The sequence below is a fragment of the Phascolarctos cinereus genome, unplaced genomic scaffold (assembly GCF_003287225.1).
Source record: "Phascolarctos cinereus isolate Bilbo 61053 unplaced genomic scaffold, phaCin_HiC Scaffold_726;HRSCAF=1367, whole genome shotgun sequence".
Classification (NCBI taxonomy): Eukaryota; Metazoa; Chordata; class Mammalia; order Diprotodontia; family Phascolarctidae; genus Phascolarctos; species Phascolarctos cinereus.
In genome coordinates, this window is record NW_027556098.1 from 414,153,010 (window position 1) to 414,174,619 (window position 21,610).

A 21,610-nucleotide genomic window follows, 5' to 3' on the forward strand; every position below is an offset into this window, starting at 1 on the left:
GGTGGCGGTGTCAGAGAAGGTGGTATATAGACATATGAAAGCGGAAAGGACCCAATTTGGGTGGTGAGAGTGAAGAATTAAAGATGGTGCCCCGGTTGGGAGCCTAAGTGACTGGGGCTACCCAGGACAGTAAAAGGCAAGTGAGGAAGAGGAGGCTTGGGGAAAAGATGATGAGTCCTATGTGGGATGTGGCTGGAGGGGATCCAATTTGAGATTCCTGAAAGGAAGCTGGAGATGAGAGACTGGAGGTCCGCAGAGAGGTTAGGGCTGGCTGAGTCATCTGCGCAAAGATAATTGAAACCCCAGGGGTGGATGATTTCACTGTGTGAAATAATATAGGGGGAAAAGATCACAGAGGTCAGGACAGAGCCTTGTGAGACACCCATGATTAGCGAGCAGGCGTGACCCGGGTGGAGAGCCAGCAAAGGAGGCAGAAGGATAGCCAGACAGGGAGTGGGGGAGAACCAGGAGAGAGCAGTTATCTATCAACAATATGAGAGGCTGCAGAGAGGGCAAGAAAGACTGAGGAAAGGCCATTGGATTTGGCAATGAAGGGATTAATGGTAACTGGAGGGAAGCAGTTTCAGTCGAATGATGAAATCAGAAGCCAGACTGCAAAGAGTTAAGAAGAGAATGAGATGAGAGGAAATGGAAGCACCCATTGTTGACAGCTCTCCCAAAGAGTCTAGCCACCAAAGGGAAGAGAGATCTAGGACAATAATTATAGGGAATATACAGATCGAGTGAGGACTCTTTTTTGAGAGGATGAGGGAGATGTGTACGTGTTTATAGGCAGTAGGGAAGGAGTCAATAGACAGGGAGAGATTGAAGAAAAGAGAAAGTGAGATGGTAGAGGGGGCAATCTGTTAGGCAAAACAGGATGGAAAGGGATCCCACGCAGGTAAAGGGGATATTATTAGCCTTGGCAAGGAGGACCATCTCTCCATGTGAGACAGGGATGAAGAAGGAGATAGTGGCAGAAGACATTTGAGTGATGGGAGATGAAGAACAGAGAAGAGGGAGCTCTCAGTGAAGGGCCCCAATCTTTTCAGCAAAATATTAGGCAGGGTTCTCAGCTGAAAGGGTGAGGGAAGAGGCAGCCATGGGAGGTTTGAGGAGAGTAGGATAGGGAAATTTCTTGTTCATTTGTTTCAGTCGCGTCCAAGTCTTTGTGACCCCATTTGGGGTTTTCTCGGTAAGGATACTGGAGTGGTTTGCCATTCCCTTCTCCAGCTCATTTGACAGATGAGGAACTGAGGCAAACAGGGTGAAGGGACTCGCCCAGGGTCACACAGCTAGCGTCTGAGGCTGATGTTTCTTTTTGATTCTAAGCCCAGTGCTATGCACTATGGTGCCACCTAGATGCCCCGGGAAATGCTTAGGGTTGTGTCAAAGGACAGCCTTGCAGCAGTGAGGGTCCACTTGAGATTACTTCCTTTGTACTGACCCTCTGTAATCACGTGACACCTTTGAGTTGGGATGGTTGAGTTACTTTCTTCAGTCTAGTTCAGCAGCAAGGAGTAAGAGTGAAGGCAGTAACAGGTGGGAGTAATCCAGGGCTGGAGTTCGGAAGAAGATTTTTCAGTGGGTTAAGGGCAAAGTGCGTGTGTGTGTCTGTGTGAGGACCACAGTGCACGGCTGAACTGCTTTACAAGGGGGTGAAGATGGGGAAGGGAAGACAGTACAGACAGCGCAGGGGGATGGCCTGGGAAAGAACTGATGGATGTGTTGGGGGTGGGTTTGAAGGTCATAATGAGGACACACAGAGAGTTTGGAGTTGCAGAGGGAGAAGTGGGATAACAAGATTGCAAATCAGATAAAGACTCCAGCACCATCTCTGAAGAGCTCCCCCAAGCCCTATTTGGAACATTCTGTCTAAACAGACACTCCATGTACTAGAATACACATATTATGAGGGTAACCACACATCACACACACAATGATAATAATCAGTCCACATGACAATGAAAACTATTGTCTTTGTATTTAATAGTTCATTTCATAACTGATGCATTAATTCCTAACATGTGGAAAATCTACCAGTATCACTGTATTTACCTTCCTGAATAGTTTATGTAAGCAATACAATGGGGCATCAACGCCTAAAACGTATGGAGGAACTCGCTAGCCTCTACCTGAATGAACAGCAAAGCAACTCGAATTCACTATTTCCTTGCTTATATGAGATGATTTCTACAGCGACAGATAGTTGCTGATATGACCAAAGGCAGCACCTACATTGACTTGTCTATACGATGAGTAACAATCCAATTCCACAAACACACATCAGGAGCTTACTGTGTGGTGAGCCCCCTTATGCTGTCTGTACACAGCAGGCCAAGAACCCTCGCTCCTACTCTCCACCGTCCCCTTTCTCCCCTGCCCCGGGGGGTGGCATTTGATCCGCTGGTCGGCAGCCCTGACCTGCTGGCTGGGGATCGAGCTGATGAGCCCTCTCCAGCCCAGGCCTGGTCTCCCACGTGCCCAAGTTAACTCCAGGTGAAGGACAGTGTCTTGGAATGAGAGGCCTACGCAGCACTGTGTTACCATCTTTATTAACCAACAAATCTGACCCAGAATAGAAGCCCTCGAGGACAGGGGCATCACTGGCCCTGGCCATCACAGGGACAAGACTCAGAAGACGGGAGCTCAGAGCTCCCCGCCTTGTCTAGCTGGCCATCCCGAGAACAGGGGGCTGGGAGAGGGGCCCCGCTTCTTGCCTGGTCTTGGAAGTTAGCCACCTGCCTCCCTCCATCTGTGGGGCGAGATGAGCCCCAGGCTCCACCAACCCCTGAGAACCTTCCACTGCCCCTGTAACTTCTGAGCAGCCGAATCCCCCCGGCTCTCCTGCTGCTGCTGTCTGTGCCCTGGGGGGTGCCTGGTGTGCTCATCCTCACACACGGCAGCTGGAGGTGGGGGAAAGGAGGGACCCACTGTCCTCCCGGGAACTTAGGAAGCCCTGCATGCCATGCTCAGCGCACACCCTCACGCCAGCAGGCGGCTGTACTCGGCCAGAGCAGAGGACTTCTTGACCCCATCCCAGATCCGGGCGGCATAGTGGAACCTAGGCAGAGGGGAGGACGGGCGTCAAGAATCAAGCAGGGGAGTGCCCGTCTGAGAACATCAGTCAGGAGGGACCTTAAGGAGCATCTCCAGATCCCAGCTCCAGAGCTGCAGGGGGGTGTACATGGCTGCTAGCTCAGACCTCCCATTATGCAAATGAGGAAACTGAGGCCCAGGGATCTTACTGGGAAGTCAGTGAGCTTCTCCGTGTCTCAATCTCCTCATCTGTACACTGGGCTACCTCACATGGGGGCTGATGGGCTCAAAGGGGCCAAGGAAAGCCCTTTGGGCTTTAGCAGTCCTGTGGAAGCACCAGCCTAAAGGCTGGTCTGCGGGGTCCCACAGAAAGGCTGCAGCGGGAGAACGCCTTAGAAACAGAACTCAGTCTGTCTTCTCACGGGCTCCTTCCCTGCAGCCTCAGGAGAGAGGCAAGGCAGAGATGATGTGGAAGCTGCGGCCCAGAGAGGAGCCGCATGGGCCTCCGCCCTGCTCCCTCTGCTGCAGGACGGCCCTCGGTCCGAGGCTCCTCCACCCCTCTGGCACTATCAGTTGGCCCAAGGTCATGAGTTCTAGTCTTCTGCCGAAGGGCTCCACCCCCAAAGATGTGGCCTGCAGAGCTGAGCAGTCTGTCCCAGAGCAGAGGGCCCGGGGACCACGCCCCCCTCGGCCCTGACTCTTGGCTGCTCTACCGCTGCCTGAGATCACACTGGCTTCGTTGGAGAGAGAACCCTGGGGGCTCACATTGAACCCGAGCCTCCACGTCTTTGGGATGCGACAGCGGGCTGGCCAAGCCTTCCCTGTCGTGTGTGTGTGTGTGTGTGTGTGTGTGTGTGTACATGTGTGCATGGTCATGTGGGAGCATGCATGGTCATGTGTGTATTCCCAGTTTGTGTGCATGTGCATGCATGTCCATATGTACACGTGCTTGTGCTGCTGACTCCTCAGACCCAAACGCAGGACCTTCTTTAGCCCTCTCTCTATTACATTCCTTATCAGACCCAGTCTGATGACGTAGCCTGTCGAGGTCTTTGTGATTCCTGACCATTGGGTTGTAAGGCTTCTCTCCCAGCCCAGTGTGTTATCTGAACTCGCGTCCCAGTCAGTGACGATCCCTGGGGCCCTCCACTGGAGACCTTCCAGGTTTAGTACAACCCATTAATGATGATTATTTGACCATTTCTGAGTCTCCCACTGCACCATGGCTGACCATCCACCAGGACAGTTTGGGGGAGGACGCTGCTCTGTGCTCTACTGGAGTCTGCGTGCTCTCCCCACCCACCATGTTAGTGCAGGTAAAGGGAGGGAGGCTGTTCGGACCACCTCCCCCTGCTCTGTTCTTAAGGAGGCCAGGCTGGCAGATCCCCTTTTAAACGAGCCCAAACCATCCTTTTAACATTTTCTATGTTCCTGAATTTTGCCAAGGGCTTAAGGCAAGCTCTCTGGCTCCACTGCCCAAGCCACTGCCCACGGAACACGCCTGCCGCTGGCAGGAGCCTTCCCTCCCCTCCGCCACAGGCCATACCAGTTCTTCTCCGTGAGGATGGTGTGTGAGAGCTGTGGCCGGGCCATGGACATCACTTGGCTACGGAGTTTGGTCACTAGGGACTGGAAGCTGGGGTGGCCTCGATAGCCCGGCAGAAGGGAAAAGAGCGGGCTGGAGGCTGGGCCTGTGGATCGGGGGAGAAGGGTGAGAGCCCTCGCCCAGGCACCTGCACCTCTCTCCTCCAGGGGAGCACAGACCTCCCAGCACCCACTTCCTTGGGTGGCCCTCCCTGCAGGCCCTGGGCAGTCCGGGGCTCCCCACGGCTGATACCTGCTCGGGGCAGGTTCTCACTGTCCCCCTCGGTATCCATGAAGGGCACCAGGAAGAGGTTCACCTCCGAGTCCAGGAAGTTGGGGGGCAGGCCCGGGAAGATGTTGCACTGCAGCATGGACAGAGTGCCTGGGGAAGGAGAGGTGGCCCTGGGTGAGAGCGAGGTGGGGCTGAGGGGGCTCCAGGGACAGGCCCAGAGGCGGCCCTTACCCTTGTAGCGCAGGTGGGAATGGGCCATCAGCTGGTCGATCACCAGGTGCATCTGCCGAAGCTTCTGGGGGCAGAAGTCCTCACGCCGGGCCTTGTTCTGCAGGAAAACTGGGGGCGGAGAGGGATCGCTGAGTGAACCCCCTGGCCAGGCAAAGGCAGCCTCCCTCGCCTCCCTCATGTACAGCTGCCTCACCCAGGTGGGGGTAGTACTCTGTGCCTTCGTCCGAGCCCGACGAACTGCTGGCCTCGTGGCTGGGGGACGGGGTGGAGGGCTTCACCATCTCTGCCGTCTGCAGAAACCTGGGTGGGGGGAGAGCAGAGAGGCTGGTGCCCTGCCTGGGGCTGCACAGACCCCGAGGAGTGAGAGATGGATGGCACCAGAGGGCACCCCCCACATCAGGGCGTCTCCTTCCTCTCCCAATTGCTGACAAGTATGCACCGAGGTGGTCTTGGGATCCCACGCGGAAGCCAATTGGTTCCGATCAGACAAACGCCACCTCATCTGAGCCGCGTGACGGGCCTGAAGGGTGGGGATGTCCTCACCCCCATTTTACAGATAAGCCCAACAGATGCTGTGCTTAGCCAGGGTCATGCAGCTAGGGAGAGTCTGTGGCAGGATTTGAACCCAGGTCTTTTTGACCCCAAGGCCAGAGCTCCAGCCACTACACTGTGGTGCCTCAATGGCTCTTACAGAGGAGGAAGCCACGGCCCGTGAGCGTGCAGACAGGAAGTACCCGAGTCTGGATTTGAACCTGGCGTCCTGACTCCAAGACCCAGCGGCTCCCCCTACCTATCTAGCCCCCTCCCTCGCCTCCCTCCTGTCCCCTGCCCTCTTACCGGTACAGACTGAGGTCAGTGAACCAGTCCTGCACCACGATGACCACGTGGCAGACGGTGAAGAGGAAGGCTGCGATCTGCAGGGACTGGAGGAAGGCAGAGGAGGCGCTCAGCCAGGTCACAGCCCGCCTCCTCCCCGGCTCCCCGGGACGACGGCCCCCTCCCCACAGGCCCCTCACCTGCATCTCCACGTAGGTGTGTGGGAGGCTGTACTCCGGGGGCAACTTGCGGTCATTATTGATGAGGTGGTCCAGGATGGATGGACTCAGGATGGGCTGGGGGAAGGAGGGAAGAGGCTGAGGGCGGCCCAGCATCACAGAGCTCAGAAAGGCTCCGGTGCCGCGGAAAAGGGCTGTGCCCAGGGTGACGCTGCTAGCAGGCAGGAGGACAGACTGTTTGATCCTTACCCCTTGTGCCCCTAGCTATGCACACAGTGGGTGCTTCGTAACTGCCTTGGTTGGTTCCGAACAAGGTCTCCCAATCTAGTGCTCTGCCTGCTGGGCCCTGGAGGAGGCGGGCCTCACAGGATGGTGGGGGGAGGGGGAGCCTTGCAGAAGGAGGAGATGGATGGCGGAGGGGCTGCAGGAAGGGGAGGAAGGCAGAGGTAAGAGGTCTGGTGAGGAAGTTGAGGAGCTGGGCTGCAGATGAGGTGACACTGAGGACACACGAGCCGGGTCCAAGGGCCTGAGGGGCCCCCAGAGGACAGAGCGTGGAGCTTTGGGGGGAAGCCACCTGCAGGGGACTCTCCTACGGGGGCAGTGTTCCAAGGCACACTGGACATCCTCCCTTCCGGGGCTGGAGGGGGCCCCACCTGGGTGTCCAGGAAGACGATGCGCTCCTGGGTGATGAAGAAGTCAATGCCGCTGGTCTGGTTGCCGCCACGCTCCTTCATCTCGGCGCTCTGGGCCCGGAACACGTATGCTCTGCGGGGAGGCCAGGACCGCATCCCCTCCTGTTAGGTGGTCCTCGGCGCCCCCTTCTCGTCCCTTCCCCACCCATGAGCACGAAGGCCCCCTGGCCCCCCACAGGCCGACTCGCTGTCAGGGGATGGCCGGACACAAAGCGAGCCACTGCCCCCGTGGGCCGATGCCCTCTGAAGGACTCCACTGCAGCACCCTGAGGATTTGTGCTCGGCCTTTTTGCCAATGACAGATTCCCAGAAGGGAGGAAAGTCAAGTGAAGAGACCCAGAGGTAGGACGGCCCTCTGCGGGGACAGCTCGGAGCAACCCCTCCTCCCTCCTGTGACCTGGGGCGGGCAGGTCCTTTGACCTCTGCATCTAGTTCCTCATCTGTAAAATGGGGATAATCGGGCTTGTGACATGAGTCAGGGTCGTTGGGAGGATCAGTGAGATAATGTGGGGACAGCAGGCGGCCAGTCTTAGGCGACATGTCAATGTAGGGGGACCCATGGAGAGTCAGCCAAGCTCCCCTGCCAGGGCCAGAGAACCAGCTACAACACTGGGCTGGACCAACAAAGAGGAAGTCCAAGAGAGTCGAGCGTCCGACGGGGAGCTGAGGGAGGCTCGTCTAGACAGGCAGCAGCCCTTCTGAAGAGCTGGGGGTTTTAGTGGACCACAAGTGCCCTGTGAGTATGGGGAGGCCTGGCTTCTGGCCCCAGGAGGGTGATGAGGCTGCTGCAGACCCCGCCTCCCTCAGCTCCCAGCATTGCCGCTGTCTGCTCAGCATTTCTCACGATGCTGCCCTGGGAGCCCGTCCTCACCTGAGATCTGAGCTCTCTTCCTCCTCAAAGAGTAGCGACCCCAGCCAGGGTTGAGGGCTCAGAGAATTGACCCCCCCCACCTCATGCATGGACATCAAAGGCTGGCCTGAGGTGCACCGGGAGGTGGGGGACCCGCCTCAGTAGCTTGTCCCTGGGTGGGGCAGAGTGGGGTGCAGCAGATGACCTTGCTGGCCACTGGTGTCTCCAAATCAGAACTCTCCTCTTCCCAACCCTCTGTGGGACCCAGCGTGTTAGAAAAATTCAGCACGGGCTCGAGTCCTTCTCTTCCTTCCTGAGGGCCATCTGCGCAATTCCAGAGGGGCCTTTGGGAGGTAGCGGGCCCCACCTCCTCCCTTGTAAGCCAAATCTAACGGGGTGGGCCCAAGGAAATTTCAGGGTCCAGCTCCATGCTGGCTACCTCACTGGCCCCTCCTGCACACTGGGTCTCCTTTCACTGATTCAAGGCACATTCATTAAATGCCTACTGTGACCAGGCTTGGCTCACCCCGGCCTAGGACCAAAAAGAGCTCGGGCCAGTGGGAAGGCGAGACCGACCCACAGATAAAGACCCCAGAGCCACAGGATGTTGGGCGCCACCAAGGGCGGGCAATGCGCTCAGGGCTCGGGCTCGGCTGGGACTGGGGACAGCTTCTTGGAGGAGGCAGCATCTGAAACACGGGAAGGTTTGACAGGCAGGAGGGGAAGGGGGCAGAGTGGACCAGTCTGGCTGGAGCTGAGGGACAGAGACACGGGGAAAGCAAGAGACAGAGACAAGGGGGGACAAAGAAATAGAAAGACAGAGGCAGAGACAAGAGGGAAGGGAGAGAGAGAGAGAGAGAGAGAGAGAGAGAGAGAGAGAGAGAGAGAGAGACAGGGAGAGAGAGAGAAAGAAAAACAAAGCAGGGCAGGGAGAGAGGGAGAGAGAGAGAGAGAGAGAGCGCCAGAGAGACAGGGAGAGAGAGAGAAAGAGAAACAAAGCAGGGCAGGGAGAGAGAGAGAAAAAGAGAGAGAGCCAGAGAGACAGGGAGAAAGAGAGAAAGAGAAACAAAGCAGGGCAGGGAGAAAGAGAGAGAGAGAGAGAGACAAAGAGGAGAGGGAGAGACAAAGAGACAGACAGAGGGAACATGACAATAACACAAGACCAGGGAGGGCCTAGGACAGGAGCTGTTTCAATTCTATTTCTGCATCTCCAGCACCCAGCAGGGTGACTGCACACGATAGATGCTTAATAAATGCTTGACTGGTTCATTCAGTGAACAATCAGGAGCCCCAGAGGGTCTCTGGGCAGCAGAGGGATGACCCTGGGCCAGGAGCAGGAAGACCTCAGCCTATGGCAATAGTCCAGGAGGTGGGAGGAGGCTCATCTTTTCACGGCCACCTGACACAGACTTTGTGCATGAGAGGGACAAACCTTCCCATTTTACAGATGAGGACACTGAGGCCCAGGGGCTTGCCCTGGGACGGTCTGAGGTGGGCTATGAGCCCTGACTGCCCTGATCCAGGTCTAGGCAGGTGACTTTGTGGGTAGCAGGGGCGAGGGCAGGGGAGAAGCCAGGGGTGAGCCCTGGGGCTCCGCCCCTCCCATCTCACCTCTGGTCCTCCTCAGGAGTGTTGGCTGACAGCAGGGACATGACCATTGACTTGCCCGTTCCTTGCAGACCCAGGACCCCTACCACCAGCACGTCCGTCTGATCTAGCAGGTACTGTGGGGAAAACAGACCCCGGGGCAGCATCAGCCCCCTGCCCCTGGGGAATCTGGGAAGGGTGTGGGGTGTAGCTCAGGGGTGGGGACCATGATGCCCCGGAGCCTTGGGCAAAACTGAGGTGGTGGAGAAGAACCTGGGCTTTGTGAACTTCAAAACATTTAAAAATAACTGTGCTTTGATATAACTGGTCTCCTTGTAAGCCTTCCTATTTCATTTTAGGCATTTAAAAACATGATTCTGAGAATGGGTCTGTGGCACCAAGAAGGGGAAGACCTCCCACTCCTGGCAGAATAAAGCACAGTAAGAGCGTCAGAGTTGGAGGGGCCCTAGAACCTCCCCCCACCCCCCAGTCTGGTATGACCCTCCTTACTTGGGAAAGGAGGGAATGGCAGCTCCAGGCAGGGGAAGGAACTTGCTGGAGGCCTCTCAGCCCCCTGCCTCTCCCACCCAGGAAGGGGCCAAGGAAACCCTGAGAACCCACAGACTGCACAGGTAGAAGGCCCATCCACCCTCCTCATGAAGTAGGGCACCCCCTGGCATGGGCCTCCCCGGCCCTGGGGAGACCGTCTGCCCACAGACACTGGGGAAGGCTGTGTGCCAAGCCTGCCCGTCTGCGAGGGGCCGCCAGGACACAGGGCCGCCGCCACGTCTGCGCTGAGCCAGCTCAGACCTCTGGGCTGCCCGGGGCCTCCCACACGATCTGTTCCAACCTGTGCTGACCAGGGCTCGCCCAGGCCTGACTTGGACACCCCCGATGGCTGTGGAGGCCTATGGTCTCTGACCCATGCCTTCACGAGTTCCTCGCTCTTCCTGGGCAGCGCGGCTGCTGCCCTGTGGGCAGAGGGCACGGGATGAAGGTCTTACCTCAATAGCGCTGTCGCACCAGTTCATCTGGTCATCTACCAGCTTAATGCTGTGCTTCATCCGCTCAGGAGGGAGCAGCTTGGCCTGGCCCACCACGGCTGGGAAGGGAGAGAAAACAGGGACCCTGTCACCCAGACCAGGGGCCTCTCGGGCCCTCACTGAGAACAGGGCTGGCTCTGCCTTTCTGTGTGGCTCCACTACTTAGCATGCAGCAGGCACTTAATAAATGCTAACTGGCTCACTGAGAAAGGTGAGGCCGCAGCATACCCCTCCCCCCCGCTGGAGGGTGGGGGAAGGTGGCGAGACGGGAAGGCCTGTCTCTAACCTTGGTCCCCAGCCCTCCCTGGTTCTCCTCACTCTCCCTCTTCCTGGGCTACATGAGCTCTGAGGGGAGCAGTTAACCCGACTGAGGGCACCGCAGCAGACACACTGGTCAAGGGCAGTGACCAGTGAGGCAGGCCCGGCCCCAGGATGAACAGGCCTGGCTGATGGGTGAGGGGCAGCCCAGACCTCTGCATGGCCCTCCCTGCTTCCCTCTTACTGAGAAGGGAGGGCCCCACCACCCTCCGGGTCAACAGTAACACCCCTGTCCTTCAGCCTGTCCTCCTGGCCTGCTCCCGGCCATTCTCCCTCCACTCACAGGCCTCAGCACTGTTGACCCCACCCCCCCACCCTGACCCACCCCAAAAGACTCAGCAACACACGCCAAGTCTCCAGGGCTCCCCATCTCCTCCACGATCCAGCCCAGTTTCATTCTTTTTAAAGAACGTCTATTTTTGTGTCTCTTACAATGGACACAGCTGTTAGTACAATGCGTGGTCCATGCTATAGTTTACCAACAAGGACCATGTTGGGCATGTGGGACAAGGTTGGAGACCACTGGGCTAGGCTGCTGGGGTGTGGGAACAGGACCCCAAGACCCTCCCAAGACTCTCTCATGGGTTCTCTAAGTCCGTGCCCTTCCCGGCTGGGCACTGCAGAGAATCACTGCCCCCTTCCCATTTCAGTGCCTCATTGACCTCATCCCCGGGGAGGATCCAGCCATTTAAACGCCTGTTGTTCCTAGTGGGAATCTCCCCCCTGGCACGAAGGGCCACTCTACACGTCATTAAGAACGTGTCTCCCCCCACCCTCAACTTTGTCCCATCAGAGACAGTACCGGATGCACACAGGGATAGGACCGGCCTTGGACTGAGGAAGTCCAGCGTCTAGGGCGCACTCTCTGCAGGACTGGTCAGTCATCGGACCTCTTGGGCCCCAGCAGCTTCCCTTTTGCATTGGTACAGGGGCTTCTGCAATGCGGGCGCCCTATGCTGAGGCAATCTTAGCCCTGTCTGTCCCCCCAGAGCCAAGGACCTAGCCACCAAACATCTGGATACGGACACAGCATCAAAAGCACCCTCTGCTTTGCCATGAGCAGAGGGAGGGAGCTCCCTGACGCTGAGCATGTCCTCCCAGCACCGTGGAGGGGGTCCCCAGTGCCTGAGTGTCTGCTTAAGTGGAAGAGGAGGGAGCCCTTTGGCATCCGAGGGCCTACTGAAACCTCACGGCGGGTGATCCTCTTGGGGGACTTGGGAGGTTTGCTTATAATTTAAGTACAGGACCATCCCCTCCCATCACTTAAACATCTGTTCTAAGAACCCCCTTCTGCTTTTGAACAGCGTTTCCGTGTTTACGTGGCGGTAGCCTGCAGCACTTCAGGGCCTGGCATTTCATTTCAGAAGCTAGTTCCACTCCAGGACATGGAAATCTTTTGCATTTAGTATTTGCCCATCCCTACTTAAAGATTATGCCTTCCCCCATGTTAGACCGTGCTCATACTTTGTTTGGAGGATTCCTGCATTCGCACGTTTACATACCCAGCATTACACCACCACGCATCTGCCCACCAGGAGAAGCCAGCCTCTGCCCCCCCACTTACGGTCCATGGCGGCAGGGGCTGTGGTGCCCATGCCCCGGTTCTGTATCTGGTAGACAGGCTGGGTGGGCCGCTGGCCTTCCTTCTCCCCCTTGGGAGGGGCGGGGACCACTGGGGGGGGCGGCGTGGCACCTTCAAGGACTGGGGCGCCTGTCCCGCCGGCCAGGCCCTTGGCTTCTTCCCGAGGCTTCATTAAGACAATAGGTTTGTCCAGAGGAGCTGGGATCTGGGGGGCAGTGGGAGCCGGGGCAGGCGGGGGTGGAAGTTTAGACTGCAGGGGGAAAAGAAGCTTGGAATCACCCGTGGCCATTCATCTGCAGCCCCTAACGGTGCCCTGGGGCCCCCCAGGACTCCCCGTGACCTTACCCGCTCTGCTGGAGGCTTGGAGAGAATGATTGGCGTTTTCTGCATGACTGATGTCCCTGTCTCCTCATTGCCATCCTGTGGAAGGGAAAAAGAGAACTCCAGCCCTGCTCAAGGACCTGCTGCAACTTCCCAGTGCTGCTGTACCCCTCCCATCGATCCCGCGAGCTCTCCTTCCTGCTCCTGGGAAGGAGTGCCGCTTTGTGCCCCCCGCGCTCCATTCTCCAAAGTGCAAAGTGGGAAGAGCCCACCTCTCCTCTCTGAGGACCGTGATGTAATCATCTGGGTGTGTTAGCAGACAGCCCTTTTCGTCTCCTCCCCATCATGGTGACGGCCAATGTCATGACTCCCCCGCTGCAGGATAAGCGCCCAACTTCTGGCCAAGGCAGCTGCCCGAATGGAGGCAGACCACCCCGCCCCCACGTGCCCAGTCCAGCCAAAACCTGAGACTCAATAACCATCCAGAAACCCAATGAGAAACCAGACGGAGCAGCACCTTCCACCTCAGAAGTGCACAAAAGGGCAGCCAGGAACCCGGGCAATGGCGACCCAGCCCTCGACAGATCAGGCAGGGACTGTCCGGGCCCAGAGGCTCCTGGGACGCTCGGAGGGCCCTGAAGATCCGGGCATGGCTCCTGAACTTCCACAGTTCAGAGAGGGCCCAAGCAGGTAGCGGCCGTCAGCACCAGAACCCGAGGCATGTGGGGCGAGGCCAAGCAGGGCTCCAAAGGGCAGCAGGGTCAGAGCCCAGCCAGGGGACAGAGCCCCAGCACAGGAACTAAAGCTGGAAGGAGGACCAAAGCAAAGCAAACACCAACCAGTATAAACAATCATTAACACCACTGCAAGCAGAAATTCAAAGGAAAACGGAATTTCCATCAGGACCATAGGAATACCTAGAAGAAATGAGGTAAGGGATGAAAAACAAAAGCTCCAGAGGAAAGAAATGGAAGCAGAGGAAACAGCCATGGCCCACAGAGAAGTCAACGACTTCTCAGGAGAGCCAGAAATTGTAGAACAAAATCAAAATACTGGAAACAGAAGAAAACCCAAGGTCTGATGTAAACGACTCACCCAAAACAGGCTAAGGAGATACAGTGTAAGAATCACTGGACTCTGAAAATCACGCTAAGAAGGAGCAAGCCCCGACACTGTCTTTCAAGAAATCCTCCATGGACATGCCCTGAGTCAGGACACGAGGAAGCTGCGGTCAGCCCCAGAGGGAAGCCCAGCAGGGAAGGCTCTGGGACGCCAGGGCAAAGCCCAGGAGGCACGTGCGTGTGTCTAGAAGAGCGTCCTGGCACCAGGGTACTAGTTGGGATCCGGCCAGGCCCGGGCTGCCCCCTGAGAACACATGATGCCCAAAGCGGAAGGCAGAGACCCAGCACCATGACCAAGAATGATGGACCTGCAAAGCCCAGGGGGAAGCAGACCTTTGATTGGAGAGAGGATGACGGCGGCTTGTTCCTGGTGAGAAAACCAGGACTGAGCAGGGCTGGGAAATACAAACAGGGCAAGTAGCCCAGAGGAGAACACAGCTAAGCCACTGGGAAGAGCTGATGCTGTTGCCTGGCTCACGTTCCGGGGCCCTCCGGAACCCGAATGTCTTCAAAGGACATTCTGGGGGCAGGTCCTGGGGCGGGCTGGCTCTATGCCAAGGGTTGGGAGAAGGAAGAGAGAAATAAGTAACAGACTGGGGGAGGAAGCGGGGGGAAGCGGATGGTGCTTGTGGTTTCTCATCAAGGGGGAGGGGGAGAAAAGCGACAGACACAGAGGAGGAAGTGAGGGGTGGGCACCGGAGGATCAAAGTTTGGTGCAGAAATAAATTCAAATCAATACAGAAGGAAGGGGGATGATACTGGGGACACAACAGACATCCTGATGCTGAAGGAGGATGTAAAGGGGGACAAGGCTGAGTCTGGGGGGCTTAGGTGGCTATCAGGTAACTGGGCATGGAGGAATAAGCTGGGAATGAACAAGTGAAAGATGCGTTTGCGAAGTGCTGGCTTATCATGTGGCACACGAGCACAACGGGACACAGCTGCCCCTTCGGAAATGGCCAAAGGGGCAGAGTCCGAGCGGAGGCAGAGCCAGGAGCAGAGCTGATCCGAGGACGACGGTGCCACCCGGAAGGACGCCAGCATGCCGGACGGTGTCTCCAGAGGGCCCCACCTCTGGCCAGAGCAGAAGAGTCTGGGGTGCTTCCAGCTGCGGCCACCGAGGGCTTCTCTGTGACCAGCGATGGTCACCTACCGTGGCAGGGCTGGGAGGAGAGGCTGGGACAAAGAGGCCCACAGCAACCCCTTAAAAATGCCCAGGAGCGAACAGAGGGGAGCCAGAAGGGAGCTCAGGCCGGCAGGACGATCCTGAAAGCAGCTTGGGGAACTTTGGACACGACAAAGCCAGCCGTGAGGATCATTCAACTTCCTGTAGGCCTCTCTGTTTCTAGAAACACTCTTTTTTTAGTGTTTAAATTCAGAATGAAAAATTTAATTAAAAAACAGTGAGCTCCTCCTTGTGGGTACAGGCTGTTGTTTTTGTGTCTGTTATCTCCAGAACTGAGACAGACGTGAAAGCCTGTGCCTCCGAGTCCTTTACATTCAGAGGGTGTGTGTGTGTGTGTGTGTGTGTGTGTGTGTGTGTGTGAACACATGAATGAATGTATGTGTGTGAGCGTCTCTCTATGCGTGTATCAGAATGTTTGAGTGTGTCTGTGGATGTGCAGATCTGAGTGTGTGTGCCCTTCTCCCAGAAGCGGCCCCTTCCTGCACCTCTGGATGACCGGAGCACTGCCTGGCCTCCCCTGCCACACCACCTGCCCCTCAGAGCTCCTCCAGCTCTGCTCCCTGGGGCCTGAAGCTCTACGCCCTCCCTCCAGACAGCTCCTCCACCTTAGCCACTTCCCCAAACGTTAGAATGTCAGCTCCCCGAAGGCAGGGACTCTTGTCCCCAGGATTTAGCCAGGCCAGTGCTCAGTAGAGGCTTTTTCGTTCATTCCTTCATTGCCTCCTCTCAAAGTCTCCAGTAATGGAGAGCCCACCAGCTGGGAAGGCAGCCCACATCGGTACCACAGGTTACGCAGCCCTGTCTCGTACGTGACGGCCCTGGGAAGCTTCCCTCCTTCACCTGGCATCCTGGAGGCCCCTCACCATGCTCCACCTCAGCTGTGGCACCCCAAACCTGACTTTGCTAAAGCCAAAAAGCTTCAAGGGCTCCCTACAGTGTTTATGATAAGATACAGACTTGCCTGCCAGACACTGAGGCCCAGTCCACCTTTCCGGGCTGGGCACATCCCTCCCCCTCAGGCTGCTGGCCTTCCCCCCATTCCACCTTCTGGGAATCCCAGATCTACCTCCCACTCCAGGCTTCCCCTGGTCCTCATTTCCTTTGCACATTTGGTGTTCACTTTTCCATGCCTGTATACAAATCTGCAGACACATACTCCACTGGCGGCCCTGCCCCCCCAACCGTGATCTCCCCAAGGGCCGGCAGTCCCTGCATTTTGCTGTGGGCCTCCAGCTTCTAGCACAGGGCCTGGTCCCCAGCAGGTGTGTGTAGCCTCGTGATTCCCCTCCTCTTGGCCACAGTGACCGATGGAGCCACTATGATGCCCCTCTTAGCCACCACAAGTCCTAAGGCAGGAGCTGGGTCCCCCACCTCCCCCTATCTTGAGCACGGGGCTCTGGAGACCAGACGATGCCTCCACCGGGCACACAGGGCCATCCACACGCATACGTACTCACCCGTCTCTCTCGATCTCGTTCCCAAGGCGCTCCGTAGTCTCTCTCCCGACCCCCAGGCCCAGACAGGTTCTGGGGGCCCCCAGAACCCGGTTCCTTCCATCGGCGCCGCCGCTCTATCCCATAGAGTCCTGGCTGGCTGTGCCCAGACTCTGACATGGCACTGCCTAGTGAGAAAAGAGGGAAAATTGGGGGTCCTCCCTGAAGCAGTGTACAGGACCCCCAGTGAACCCCAGAGTTTCCTTGACTTGGGCACTGAGAGGGGAGTTCACCCAGCTCTAGGAATCCCCGACCAATCACCAGCTCTGGGAGGTCACATCAGCCTGGAATGCCCATCTCCTCGGCACCCCTTCCCGGGGGATGGCGAGGGGGGCAGCGGAGAGCTCCTCCCCAATTCCTCACTTAAGGCAGGCGACCGCCTCAGCTTTTCCACCTGGCTGCACTTCTGGCCTTCATCTGTGCTGGGACCCTCTCCTGTCTCAACTTGTTAGTGTTGTCTCCTCTGTCAGACTAGGGCTTCTTGAAGGCAGAGGCTGTCTTCTGCCTTCTTTTGTATCCCTAGTGCACAGTGCAGGGCCTGGCTCATAGCAGGTGTTTAATATATGCTTATGGATGGACTGACCTCGTGCAGGAGGAAGGCGACCTGCCTTCTGGGCCCAGCTCTGCTACCTCAGGAAGCTCACATCCTCTTACGTACCCCCAGCACTTAAACACCTGAACATCCATCGCCATGGCACAGCGCCCTGCATACAGTAGGCACTTAACAAATGTTTACTGTATTATGAGGAGCCATAATAACGGGGTAGCTTGGATGGTGCCTAGAGTCAGGAGGACCTGAGTTCAAACCTGGCCTCCGACACTTACTAGCTGTGTGACCCTGGGCAAGTCACTTCACTGTTTGCCTCAATTTCCCCATCTGTCAAATAAGCTGGAGAAGGAAATGGCAAACCACTCCGGCATCTCTGCCAAGAAAACCCTAAACGGGGTCATGAAGAGTCAGATATGATTAAAACGACTGAATAACAAATAATAACGGGGGGGGGGGGAGGTGTCCCAGAGGAACTTAGATAATTCACCAGTGATATAAGGGAACCCTCCCCTTGTTCTCTTAACCAGCGGCTGGTCTGCAGCCCTCCCATGAAGGCCCCCGCCATGGGCTCAGGTCTCCATTGCCACACACACCAACAGGGCATCGCTTCCACGCCCAAGTGCTGGCTTGTGCCTCGCTATGGTGACAGCCCCTTACCACGTGTCGCCTTCCAGGTGATGCCGGCAGCGCATGCTGAACACTCCCTCCCCCACAGGGGGCCCCCTTCATTCCCGGCCCCCCACGACGGCTGCCCCCGCCCCTGCAGACCCTCCATTTGAAGCAGGCGCCCCGTCCACATTCATGTCCCCCCCTCCCCCCTTAGCTGCCATTAGAGTGTAAGCGCCTTGACGGCAGCGGCTGATTTTCTTTCTGCTGTCATCTGTACTCCCAGCGCGTAGAGAAGAGCCTGGTACACAGTGAGCGTTAATAAATGCTTCTCGACTTGACACATCACTAGCCACCATCCTTTATGCTTTTTACAGATGAGGAAACTGAGGTTCGGGGCCATTAAGTAACTTGCCCAAGGTCACCCAGGTGGTGTCAGAAGCGAGATTCGGACCTGTGCCTCTCCCCTCCCCCGCTTAAGCACTTAGACGCCGATTTCTAGGGGACAAACACTTCTCAATCACTTCCGGGTGGTTCTGCTCGCAATGGTGGTGGGCGGAAAGCTAATGGGGGCGGGAGGACAGAATCAGGCACGTGCCAGGTGGGTGGAGCCCGCTCGGCCGCGCGCCTCGCTCGGAAGTGGATGCCGATTGGCTCGCTGGCGTTCAGGCCTCAGAGCGCGCCGGATATGGGCGCGGTCCTCCCTGAGCTAGCCTCTGATTGGTCTTTTGACCCAAGCGCGAAAGGGGAGGGCGGAGCCTCGCCTCTGAGCTGGCCTCTGACTGGCCGAGGCCGGAGTGTGTTGGGTGGCTCCCAAGGAGGGAGGAGGAGCCTGGCGCGCGCTCGCGGGGGGAGGAGCCCTTTCGCCCGCGCGCCGCCTGGCCCTTACCTGAGTTGGCCGCTGAATGGCCACGACCAGGGCGCGCGCTTCTCCCGCGTCGGGTTATGAAGAGGCCCGTCACTGGCAAGTCAACGGAACACGCTGGGGAGCGATGCTGCTGGCGTCCCGGAATCGGGGGGGCGGGAGGAAAGGGAGGGGGGGAGAAGGGGAGCGACGGTGAACAGAGCACCGTCGCTAGGATGACGTCATCGCGCATGCGCTGAGGGTGCCGGGTGTGCACGAGTGTGAGGAACTGCGCATGTGTCAACCTGGTCTTCGGCGGGTATCGTTCCCCGCCCTTTCTCGGTTCTGTTCTCATCTGGCGCCACTACGCCTGCGCCCCGGAGGGGGCGGGGCTCGGGCTGGGAGGTTGTCTTCTCCGACTGGTCGAGAGTTCGAATTCCTCTGCCGGGTCCTTGGTGGGGAGCGGCTACCGTATGAAAGCATCCAGGTTTAGAAGGGCCTTGAGGATGAGCTTCTGAATGAAGCCCACTCTCAACTCCTCGTCTTGGAAGCCTCCCCGAATCACCCTGGTGCAGGGCACAGGACCCAGGGACTGCCTTCACTTGTAGACTCGGAGCGAGGATGCCCCGCGTCACTCCCAGGCCCAAGCACGGAGATCTTCCGGGTCACTGGGGGGTCACGACCCGTGGTTGGGGAGTGGCTTCTCACCTGCACTCTTGCTTTTGGTTCCCTCGTGTCAAATGAGAGGGTTGGCATGGAAGGCGGCTCTGGGCCCTGACATCCCCTGCTCTGAGGCCCTCCCAGCCCCGACATCCCCTGCTCTGAGGCCCCTCCCAGCCCCGACATCCCCTGCTCTGAGGCCCCTCCCAGCCCTGACATCCCCTGCTCTGAGGCCCCTCCCAGCCCTGACATCCATTGTTCTGAGGGCCCTCCCGGCTCTGGCAGTTTATCATATATTCGTTGAAGAAGAATTAAATGTGTAGGTCTTCTGTTTGAGATCCTATGCTTAGCACTAGGGATACAAAGATACAGTGGCAAGATGCGTAGAATCTAATGGGAAAGATATACACAAATAACTGTAATGGGAGAGCATTAGGGAAGGAGAAAGGAAAGCTGAAACAGGACCTTGCATGGTATGTCAGCTGGGAGGGGCCTGAGAATGTGGAACGTCAATTAACAAGCATGCGTGAAGCTTTTTCAATGTGCCAGGCACAGTGCTAAGTGCGGAGGGATTCAAATGCAAAAAGTCCTTGTTCTCATACGACATATTCCGAGGGGGAGACTTTAAATAACTGAATGTGTGCACGATAAATTCAGTGTAAATCAGGGTAATCTCAGAGGGAAGGCACTAACCATGGGACTTGGGATGTTCGTGGGTACACACACACACACACATACACGAAAGGCTTTTTGCAAAAGGCTGTGTGTTTAAAGCGAGCCTTGAAGGAAGCCAAGAGTCAGAGGTGAGGAGGAAAGCATTCCTGGCATGGGGTGGGCCAGCGAAAAGACACAGAGAGTGGAGGTGTGTCTTGTGTTGACTAGTATCGATGGATCATGGAAGGTGGGAAGGTACTGAAGTGTAAAAGGACTGGAAAGGCAGGAAAGAGCCAGGCCATAAAGAGCTACGCATGCCAAACTGATGGTTTTATAAAGAGCCTTGGAGTTCACTGGGTAGGAGGTCACATGGTCATTCCTGTGCTTTAGGAAAATCTCTTTGGTAGCTGAGTGGAAGATGTATTGGAGAGGGGAGAGCCTTCCAGCAGGAAGACCACTCGGAAAGCTACTTCAAGGGGAGGGCGGCCTTGAGGGCCAGCCAGGCTAGGTTGGCAGGACACGGAGTGCTAGGCTTATAGTCAGGAAGACCCTCGTTCAGACACTGCCTGACGTAACAGCTGTGTGACGCTGTCCGGCTCATTTCAGAGCTGTCTGCTCAGTGGAGGATGAAATAGCACCTAGTTCCCAGGGTGGTTGTGAAGATCCAATGAGATAACATTTATAAAGCAATTTGTAACTCTCAGTGAGTGGAAAGAACTACTGCATGAAAAAATCAAAAGTGAATGTTGCCAGATTTTACAGAACAAGCCCAGCTCCAAAGAAGAGACGTGACAAGACACTCCTATCCCCTGGCAGAATTGAGAGGGCCACGTTTTCAGACTTTTTCGATATATTCTTCAGCTGTGCTGAATTTTCCTCATTTTTTTTTCTTTAAAAAATACTATTTGTTGTATAAAATGGCAGTCTTTGAGGGGAAGGAAGCCTTTTTCAAATAGAAAGCTGTTTCAGGAACCTGGACTAGGGTTCTAGCTGTGTGAGTTGAGACAAGGAGGGGCATGGAGGAGATGTTAGGAAAATCTAAACAAGACTTACAGATTGGATATGTAAGAGGAGTGAAAGTGAAGAGTTGAGAATGACAGGTTGTAGGCCTGAGTGACTGGGGAGGGGGATGGGAGCACTGTCACAGGAGTGTTGGGAAGAGAGGATGGTTTGAGGGGGAGAGAAGGGGTTCTGCTTTGGACGCGGTGAGTTTGAGATGCCAGTGGGGCACCCGATTTGAGATGTCCAAGATGCAGATGTAACTGCAGCTCAGGAGAGAGACTAGGGCTGGGAAGTGTCTACAGAGATGGTAACTGAACCCTTGGGAGGTGATGAGATCACCAAGAAAGCAAGACTAGAAGGCAAGAGGAGGGGGCCCAGGACAAAGCCTTGGCTAGGGATGTGCTAGGAGATGTTTAACCACCAATGTATGAATGACATACTCTTAAGTTTAATTTGCATATTAACATTTTCCCATCACTTAAGTGTAGAAATGAACAAAACAACAGATCAAGCCCTGATTGTGTAGTGTTTGATGATGCTTTCCATAAACATTTAACAATCAACTCTTTCCAGTTCAAGCTGCCTCCAGCATGCCCCTAGGGGATACTCCCGGTTAGTGGTCATCATATGGAATGAGAATCAGCAAAGGAGTCTGATATGGAGTGGTCAGAAGGACTGGAGAACCAGTCCACAGGAGAAAACAGTGTCAGAAAAACCCAGAGAGGAGAGCAAAAACCCAGAGAGGAGAGCCTATCTGGGAGGAGAGTGACTCACAATGTCAAAGGCCGCAGAGAGGTCAAAAAGGATGAGGATTGAGAAAAGGCCAATGAATTTGGTAATGAAAAGATCAATTCTGAAAGGGGCTTAGAATATAGACTGTGCGAGGGACTTTAGAATGTGGAGTATAGTAGGGAGCCCTTCTGTGGGAGGTGCTGTGGAAGCCAATGGTGTTTTCTAGGGGGCCAACACGGCTGTCAACAACCCTTGAAATCCCTTCCCTTGGCCACCATCCAGGGAGAC

At 56.4% G+C, this 21,610-nt stretch overlaps 1 protein-coding gene across 2 annotated transcripts; it reads right to left on the reverse strand.

Moving 5' to 3' along the window:
* Positions 1-2,536: 2,536 nt before the first annotated feature.
* On the reverse strand, positions 2,537-19,056 carry SMG9 (SMG9 nonsense mediated mRNA decay factor). Of its 2 annotated transcripts, none has more exons than XM_021003653.2 (14): positions 18,320-19,056; positions 16,239-16,402; positions 12,499-12,573; positions 12,136-12,403; positions 10,215-10,312; positions 9,235-9,347; positions 6,735-6,846; positions 6,103-6,198; positions 5,924-6,009; positions 5,280-5,386; positions 5,087-5,194; positions 4,877-5,005; positions 4,586-4,730; positions 2,537-3,064 (listed from the first exon to the last, which is right to left on the reverse strand). In XM_021003653.2, the coding sequence occupies exons 1-14, from the start codon at positions 18,627-18,629 to the stop codon at positions 2,986-2,988; spliced, it is 1,890 nt and encodes a 629-aa protein (XP_020859312.1). In that variant the 5' UTR covers positions 18,630-19,056; the 3' UTR covers positions 2,537-2,985. The 2 variants fall into 2 exon arrangements, with proteins under 2 accessions (XP_020859312.1, XP_020859315.1); XM_021003656.2 differs by lacking the exon at positions 18,320-19,056 and adding an exon at positions 16,858-17,515.
* Between the last annotated feature and the right edge of the window lie 2,554 nt (positions 19,057-21,610).